Here is a 9,724-nt window from a genome sequence, read left to right as displayed (position 1 = left end):
GACTTTTGGCCATAAAGTGTATTATAAATGAATGTATAGATTTGCACATATACTGACCTGCCACTTTATTAGGAACACCTTATTAATACTGGGTAGACCCCCCCTACTGCTATCCCCCTGCTCTCAGAAAAGTCTCAGTTCATCATGGCATGGATTCCACAAGTTGTTGGAAACATTTCCTTGCGATTCTCGTCCATGTTGACATGATTGTATCATATGAATGTGCCAGCTGCACATTCATTCATGCTGCAAATCTGCTATTCTACCAAATCTCAAAGGTACTCTATTGGATTCAGATTTGGTGACTGGCGAGGCCACTGGAGTACAGTGATCTAACTGTCATATTCATGGAACCAAATGAGACAACTTGTGCATTGTGAGATGGTGCAAGATCATACTGGAAGTAGCCAATATAAGATTGGTAAACTAGTAAACTGTGGCGCCATAAAGGGATGCACGTGGTCAGCAACAATACTCAGACAGGCTGTGGCATTCAAACAAGGCCACACCAGCCTCAACTACTGACACGAGGCAGGTTGGGTCCATGGATTCACACTGTTGATGCCAAATTATGATCCCATCATCTGTATGTTGCAGCAGGAATTGAGATTCAAATGACCAGGTGGTATTTTCCCAAATCTTCAACTGCCTGTGAATACAGTAGCAGATTCCAGTTCTTGGTTGACAGGCGTGGAAACTGACGTGGTTTTCTGCTTCTATTCTTCTTTTATACCAGTCTGGCCATTGTCTTCAATCCAAACATATCCCAAACATCCTGTTTCTGTGGAAACCTTGTATACAGTGCTTAACTTTTACTACATCCACTATTGACACATACATTTGTATGTTGATTATATAAGTAGAATGTGCTTAGAATCAAAATATTCAGGGACCAAGTAGTCATTACTATAGAAAGCCTGATTATACCGCTATAATGCTCCTGCCGTGTGGAGAAGTTGAATGAACCTCAGCGGTTTGTTACGACCCCGATGACGTCACACGAGTCCCGTATTTGACAACCGAAACAGGAAGTGTTTCAAGCAAGGCTAAGCTCTTCAGTCCCTTCTCCCGGTCTCTGTAAATTGGATTTAGTCTTCGGTGGCAAAATGTCCAAGGAGGTGCCGAGAGTGAGCGATGCGACAGTGATTAATGGTCGTGTTTTCCTCGAGGCAGAAGGTCAGAGCAGGTATTCGGGCCGGTACACAGGCAGCGAGCAGGTAAACAAGTTAGTCACTCAGCAACTGTGATCACTGGCTGCCCTAATCTCTGTCTATAACAAACACGAGGAGCTATGCATAACGATTTAATGTTCATTTATACATTGTGATCTTTGGACCTGTCGGTTGCTATGCGGAAGAAATTACCGTTTGTCATGAAGAATTACTGTTTAACATGAAGCGGAACTGTACGTGCACATGCAAATAGGACTTTTTAACAGCTTTGTTTAAATTAGCCTTCATTTTAATGTGTTTCACGGTACAGTTTCAGATTAACCGTATTTTATTAATCCTTACGTTAAGCTTTGTCTTATATATATTGTATATACAGTATCTCACAAAAGTGAGTACACCCCTGACATTTTTGTAAATATTTGATTATACCTTTTCATGTGACAACACTGAAGAAATGACACTTTGCTACAATGTAAAGTAGTGAGTGTACAGCTCGTGTAACAGTGTAAATTTGCTGTCCCCTCAAAATAACTCAACACACAGCCATTAATGTCTAAACCGCTGGCAACAAAAGTGAGTACAACCCTAAATGAAAATGTCCAAATTGGGCCCAAAGTGTCACCATTTTGTGTGGCCACCATTATTTTACAGCACTGCCTTAACCTTCTTGGGCATGGAATCCACCAGAGCTTCACAGGTTACCATTGGAGTCCTCTTCCACTCCTCCATGACGACATCACGGAGCTGGTGGATGTTAGAGACCTTGTACTCCTCCACCTTCCATTTGAGGATGCCCCACAGATGCTCAATAGGGTTTAGGTCTGGAGACATGGTAGGCCAGTCCATCACCTTCACCCTCAGCTTCTTTAGCAAGACAGTGGTCATCTTGGAGGTGTGTTTGGGGTCATTATCATGCTGGAATACTGCATACTGATCATGCTCTGCTTCAGTATGTCACAGTACATGTTGGCATTCATGGTTCCCTCAATGAACTGTAGCTCCCCAGTGCCAGCAGCACTCATGCAGCCCCAGACCATGACACTCCCACCACCATGCTTGACTGTAGGCAAGACACACTTGTCTTTGTACTCCTCACATGGTTGCCGCCACACACGCTTGACACCATCTGAACCAAATAAGTTTATCTTGGTCTCATCAGACCACAGGACATGGTTCCAATAATCCATGTCCTTAGTCTGCTTGTCTTCAGCAAACTGTTTGCGGGCTTTCTTGTGTATCATCTTTAGAAGAGGCTTTCTTCTGGGACGACAGCCATGCAGACCAATTTGATGCAGTGTGTGGCATATGGTCTGAGCACTGACAGGCTGACAGGCTGACCCCCCAGCAATGCTGGCAGCACTCATACGTCTATTTCCCAAAGACAACCTCTGGAAATGACACTGAGCACGTGCAGTCAACTTCTTTGGTCGAAGCTGTACACTCACTACTTTACATTGTTGCAAAGTGTCATTTCTTCAGTGTTGTCACATGAAAAGATATAATCAAATATTTACAAAAATGGATGGGGTGTACTCACTTTTGTGAGATACTGTGTATGTATATATATATATATATATATATATATATGTGTGTGTGTGTGTGTGTGTGTGTGTGTGTGTGTATATGATATGTGTATATGTACACACAGGTGCATCTGAGAAAAATTCAATATCGTGGAAAAGTACATTTTTTTTCTCCGTAATTTAATTTAGAAAAGTGGAATTTTCATATATTCTAGATTCACACCAGAATTCTAGATTCGGCCTTCTGCTCCATGAGCTGTAAGTCGTAATCATCAAAATTAAAGATGGCATTTTCAGTTGAATTTGGGGAAACCACTTGAAGCATTCAGCTAAAAGTCTGTAAATTTTGACAATAAACCTGATTTGCAATTGGGGTTGAATAATTTTGATTGCAACTGTATTAAGCGTTTGGGCACTTAAGACACCAGTTGGTTAAGTTTAGCAAGTGGAATTTTCCCCCATTTGTCCATTATGCATTTCTTCAGCTGCACTGTATGAGGCCTTCACTGCCTTATTTTGCGCTTCATAATGCGCCACACATTCTCAATCGGAGACAGGTCAGGACTGCAGGCAGGCCATGCTAGCACCTGCACTCTCTGCTTACGCAACCATGCGCTTGTAATCCGGGCAGAATGTGGTTTGGCGTTGTTCTGCTCTGGATTTCAGCATATGTTGCTCCAAAATGTGTACATATCTTTCTGCATTAATGGTGCCCTCACAGATGTGCAAGTTACTCATGCCATGGGCCCTGACACACACCCATACCTACCCCATACCATGACAATTCAATTCAATTTCAATTCAATTTTATTTGTATAGTGCTTTTTACAATAGACATTGTCTCAAAGCAGCTTTACAGAAATATCAACATGGTATACAGATATTAAAGGTGTGAATTTATCCCAACTGAGCAAGCCACTGAGTGGCGATGGTGGCAAGGAAAAACTCCCTAAGATGTTTTAAGAGGAAGAAACCTTGAGAGGAACCCGACTCAGAAGGGAATCCATCCTCATCTGGGTAACAACAGTTAGTGTGAAAAAGTTAATTATGGATTTATATGAAGTCTGTATGGCCTTAGGAGCAGCCGTAGTCCCAGCAGTCTGGAATTAGAGAAGATTTGAGCTCCATCCAGAGGCAGAAAGGATCTGGATCTCTAGTATCTCCATAAATTCGTGTGGGGCTCGGCGAAAGGAGAGGGGGAGAAAAAAGATTATTATGACTGCGAAGTAGTAGAACAGAATCTAGTCAGGGTAGGCTTGAGTAAACAAATACGTTTTAAGCCTAGACTTAAACACTGAGACTGTGTCTGAGTCCCGAACACTAATAGGAAGACTGTTCCATAACTGTGGGGCTCTATAAGAGAAAGCTCTTCCCCCTGCTGTAGCCTTCACTATTCGAGGTACCGACAAATAGCCTGCATCTTTTGATCTAAGTAGGCGTGGCGGATCATATAAAACCAAAAGGTCGCTTAGATATTGTGGCGCGAGACCGTTTAGTGCTTTATAGGTTAATAAATGTATTTTATAGTTAATGCGAGATTTTACTGGGAGCCAATGCAGTACTGATAATATCGGTGTGATATGGTCGTATCTTCTAGTTCTAGTTAGGACTCTAGCAGCTGCATTCTGGACTAACTGGAGATTATTTATATTCCTACTGGAACATCCAGACAGTAAGGCATTACAGTAATCTAATCTAGAGGTGACGAATGCATGAACTAGTATTTCCGCATCATGTAGTGACAATATGTTTCTTATTTTAGAAATATTTCTGAGATGAAAGAAAGCTATCCTATTAATATTATCTACATGAGCATCAAATGATAGGCTGGAGTCAATAATCACTCCAAGGTCTTTAACTGCTGTACATGATGAAACAGAAAGACCATCCAGAGTAACCATGTGATCAGAAAGATTACTTCTAGCTACACGTGGGCCTAATAAAAGTATTTCTGTTTTATCAGAATTAAGTAGAAGGAAGTTAGTTAACATCCAACGTCTAATGTCCTTTACACATCCTCAACTTTACTAAGCTTCTGTCTGTCCTCTGGCTTCGCTGAAACATACAACTGTGTATCATCAGCATAACAGTGTAAGCTAATTCCATGTTTACGAATAATTTGACCTAGGGGTAGCATATATAAAGTAAAGAGCAGTGGGCCTAAAACAGAACCCTGTGGAACTCCAAAAGTAACCTCAGTACGCACGGAGAAATCACCATTTACATCTACGAACTGATAACGATCGGTCAGATAAGACCTTAGCCAGGAGAGGACTGTTCCCTTAATACCAACAACATTTTCTAATCTATCAAGGAGAATAGTGTGATCTATAGTATCAAAAGCTGCACTAAGGTCAAGTAACACAAGCAGCGAGACACAAACCTGATCGTAGGTCAGTAGAAGGTCATTTACTACTTTAACTAATGCTGTCTCTGTGCAATGATGAGGTCTAAATCCTGACAGTCTCTGGCTTTTGGACCTGACGCTGATAACAGCTTGGATGGTCCTTTTCCTCTTTGGCCCAGAGAACACGATGGCTGTTATGTCCAAAAACTATTTGAAATGTTGACTCATCGGACCAGAAAACACGATTCCACTGTGCTACTGTCCATCTCAGATGAGACCGAGCCCAGAGAAGTCTGCAGTGATTCTGGACAGTGTTGATGTATGGCTTCTGCTTTGCATAGTAAAGTCTTAACTTGCATCTATGGCTGCAGCGGCAAATGGTGTTGACTTACAAAGGTTTACAAAGTATTCCCAAACCCATGTCAGGATATTCATTACAGACTCATGACGGTTTTTAAGACAGTGACATCTGAGGGATCGGAGATCACGCGCATTCAGAATTGGTTTTCGGCCTTGTCCTTTACGCGCTGAGATTTGACCGGATTCTTTGAATTTTTTAAATTATATTGTGCACTGTAGAAGGTGAAATACCCAAAATCCTACCGATTTGTTTTTGGGGAATGTTGTTTTAAAGTATTGGATTATTTGCTGATGCATCTGTTGGCAGATTGGCGAGCCTCAACCCATCCTTGCTCTTGAAGGACTAGGCCTTATTTGGAGGCTCCTTATATACTATGATTAGACGATTGCCTCACCTGTTTCACATCACCTTCTTATTTCAACTTGTCACATCGCTATTAGTCCTAAATCGGCCCTGTCCCAACTTTTTTGGAATGTGTTGCATGCATCAATTTCAAAATAAATGTTTCTCTTCAAAAAATGATGCAGTTGATTAGGTAAAACATCAAATACCTTGTCTTTATATAATTTTTGTTTAAAGTCAAAGTACATTTACAAATCACTCCTTTGTTTTTATTAACATTTTCCATACTGTCCCAACATTTTCGGAATTGGGGTTCCTATTCATCTAATTTGTTCCCATAGCTTTTGTCTTAAAGTTTATATCTTAACAGCCCTTAACAGCAAAACATGGTTCCTCGGGGGTTATTAGGGTGTTGAATGGTTGTAGATAGAATCTTCTCTTTCAAGAACTCTTCGAAAGATATAAAGGTTGCTTACTGCTTCAAACCTCACAATGGTTCTTTAAAAGCCTACATGGTTCTTGCTGACTAACCATAATTTTTTAACCCATGGCAACTGAAATCCATTTGAACACCTATCTTTCAGTATGGTACACTCCATAGCATTAAATGTCAGAAAAGTATGTACACCATGTTGGCCAGGATTAATAGTTATATACAGTTAATTACACATATATTATTTTAAACAAGCCCTGTGACTTTCTGCTAATTTCCACTTAAATAAGGATGCCATCCAAAGTTTAAAAAAGTTAATCAAGCTCTTCTTCCTTTCTTAGAATGATCTCAGGGCAAGAGCACGACCTCCCGGGACCTCTAACACCACGTCTGAATCTCAGGCTGGATTGGATACAGCACCAGAGGCAGCACTAGTGGATGACTGTGAGAGGCTGGGTACTTTGTTTGGGATGTTCAATAAGTGCCTGAGAGGCATGGGCTTCACACAGTTCTACTTTGGGGAGAAGATTGTAGAGCCTGTGGTGGTGCTCCTCTTCTGGCTGCTACTCTGGTTCCTTGGCATCCAGGCTCTGGGTCTTGTAGGAACTCTTTGTATTATCATCATATACATCCAGAAGTAGTGGCCTAAACAGGATGGAATGATTAGGTTCTTTGTGTCTTGGCGTGATCTAACACAGGTTAGCATACTGAATGTCCATTTATAATGAAAAGCATTCTAACATATGATGGGTTTAGGCCTCTCTCCTTTGTGAGCCTCAAATGACTGCATACGTATACAGTGCCATGCAAAAGTATTCAACCTTTATAAAGCTTTTATATATGCTTTAATTATTTTGTTGGTTAAAATAAACCTTTTGTATGAGTTCAATTAAAACACTTTTACATAGCACTGTAAATGGGGATGGGACTAGGTAGGAAGTTTCAGAAAGCTGATATTGAAGGTTTTCTTATCATCTATGCACTAATTTAGATGTTTTTGATCTGCATCAATTTGTATTGACTGTTGAGTGAGTACATATTCATAACTAGCATGGATGTTAATGAAAAAAAGCACTTTAGGAAGAGGAACATGATACTAATTTACCTTATTAAAACAAAAAGAGACATATCAATCATACATTTTCTTGAAAATTTAATTAATAGTTCTCTCTGTCTTTTTTATTTGTTATTTTATCTCATTGCCCTTGTAGTTTTTTTCTGTGCATTCTCCACACAAGTGCACTAGAGGGCAACCTCTTCCTGCTCCCTATCTCCTGGAAAAGCGATCAAGAAATGATCTCTTTGTAACAAATAGTAAAGAATAGTTGATAAAAGTCAAAATGTACCAATGCATGGCATGTCATTCACATTCTGGCATGGGAACTGTATGTAAAACAAATGATTCATACTTAATGCTTATATGAATTGAGCATTTAAATTATGGTATGTAAGTGCAAATGTGTGTACATGTGTGGGCCCCTGTGTTTTCATGCTTTGCACCCAGTGTTCCTGGGATAGGCTCTGGATCCACGACAACCTTGATTAGGATTACTAAAGATTAATGGATGGGTGAATGAATAATTAACATGATCTCCTTCTGTGTTCTGCTGATAAACGTATTTGTCCACATAAATGTATTATTATTGCATAATTGCTCTCAGTATTATGAGAAGGTGTATATTCATATGATTCTTACATAACATCAAGAATTGCAAATGTAAAAATCATTCTAGAAGTAATACATTAAAACAAAACCATGACCTGTCCATACTGATGCTTAAAAATAAATAACCGGCTAATTTCTGTTCTTTAAAAGAGACAACTTTTGAATGGAAGATAAGTTAAGCTGTAAGACCATTTACAGCTGTCTCACAATCTTAAAATTATTTGTGAATAAATGTGATCTTTAACTGCAGAGTTGTCTGAGTTACAGCTGTAACACAGGCATATGTTTTGGTTATGATTGTAATTCACTAAAATGATGAGGACATTTCCTCTTTCTATGTAAAAAAAAATGTGATCATTGGCAGTTTACAGCTGTACCTTATACCTCATTTAGCAGACTTTGTGCCATAATTTAGATCATTATTTATTCCGACTTGCTGCATTTTCTATCAGCTCTTTTGGGAAATTTTATTTGTAAGTAGGCAATTGTTATATACTTGACTTCTGTACCTGCAGTCAACTGTGGCTTAATATTTGGCTATCTAAATAAAAGCTATGTTTTTAAAGAACAAATGTACTCTTGGATTTGAATATCAGTTTGCCAGATATTTGAGGGAACATATGCACACCGCAAAATGACCATGTTTACACTACAGCCACTGAAATATAGCATCTAGTCTGTATATTTGTACTGATGATATTCACCTATTTGTAATTCATTCTATAGTATTTAAACATAGTATTTATACACCTAGTTTATACTTTAAACATAATTATTACATTTTGTAGTTCCTTTGATTCTCTTGTGTAAAGTCTGAGTGGCATTGTCTGCAGTAGAACTTGTGATATCCAAGCAATAGGGCAAACTCCCATTTTCTGTTGCACCCCTTGAGCACCATAAAGAATTATAACAGTGTCGCATCCCTATAATTGGCTTGTCAGTGGCTATTGCAAGAGCTTGTTTCTAAAGTGTGAGTTTGAACACTACAGTGTGCAGGTCTCAGCATCCCCTGGAATCATCCAGATCATCATCCAGATCAACAGCAAGTTGCTGGAGGCAATTGGTTAGCATTAAAAACTGTATGTGTGCGTTTGGTAGTCTGATAGAAAAATAAGAAAAACAGCAAGCCAGAGCAAACAAGGATGAGCAACAAAACAAGACCCAGGGCTAGTCATAAGCCAGAAATCTGCTGCGTAAATACACATTATTTTAATGATTTCAAAAAAGTAGACTATTTTACAGCACGGTGGCTTAGTGGTTAGCACATTCGCCTCACACCTCCAGGGTCCGGGGTTCGATTCCTGCCGGGGCCATGTGTGTGCGGAGTTTGCTTGTTCTCCCCGTACTGCGGGGGTTTCCTCCGGGTACTCCGGTTTCCTCCCCCAATCCAAAGACATGCATGGTCGGCTGATTGGCATGTCCAAAGTGTCCGTAGTGTATGAATGGGTGTGTGAGTGTGTATGTGATTGTGCCCTGCGATGGACTGGCACCCTGTCCAGGGTGTACCCCGTCTTGTGCCTGATGCTCCCTGGGATTGGCTCCAGGTTCCCCTGCGACCCTGAAGAAGGAGTGAGCGGTAGAAGATGGATGGATGGACTATTTTACAATTTGCTTCAGCTGTTAGGTGAACCCAATTTTAGTAAACCAGCTTTTTATCTGTGGCCACACATTATATGTCATTATATGTCATTATCCAGTGTGACTTACATTTATCTCATTTATACAACTGAGCAGTTGACGGTTTAGGGGCTCAGGTTCCAGTAGTGGCAGGTGGCAGTCCTGGGATTTGAACTCAAGACCTTCCAATCACTGAGCTACCACTTGCTTCCCTACGCATAAATTAAATGAAATAAAAGACAGACATAAGCATTGTTGAGTAT

The 9,724-nt window shown here is 40.1% G+C and overlaps 1 protein-coding gene across 1 annotated transcript; it reads left to right on the top strand.

Annotated features, from left to right (window-relative positions):
- The first annotated feature begins 312 nt into the window (after positions 1-312).
- fam241a (family with sequence similarity 241 member A) lies at positions 313-8,412 on the top strand. Its single transcript, XM_053620919.1, has 2 exons — positions 313-1,217; positions 6,520-8,412. Exons 1-2 carry the CDS (start codon positions 1,107-1,109, stop codon positions 6,817-6,819), a joined length of 411 nt encoding a protein of 136 aa, XP_053476894.1. The 5' UTR covers positions 313-1,106; the 3' UTR covers positions 6,820-8,412.
- The last annotated feature ends 1,312 nt before the right edge of the window (positions 8,413-9,724 follow it).

This window comes from Ictalurus furcatus, chromosome 3, assembly GCF_023375685.1.
Source record: "Ictalurus furcatus strain D&B chromosome 3, Billie_1.0, whole genome shotgun sequence".
Classification (NCBI taxonomy): domain Eukaryota; kingdom Metazoa; phylum Chordata; class Actinopteri; order Siluriformes; family Ictaluridae; genus Ictalurus; species Ictalurus furcatus.
Note: the sequence above shows the minus strand (reverse complement) of the source record. Positions and strands in the feature narration are given on the sequence as shown.

Excerpts from the sequence above, each read along its gene's own strand:
- fam241a (XM_053620919.1), top strand. The coding sequence starts at position 1,107 with ATGTCCAAGGAGGTGCCGAGAGTGAGCGATGCGACAGTGATTAATGGT. Across the intron at positions 1,218-6,519 it reads GGTACACAGGCAGCGAGCAG|AATGATCTCAGGGCAAGAGC; the intron begins GTAAACAAGTTA and ends TTCCTTTCTTAG.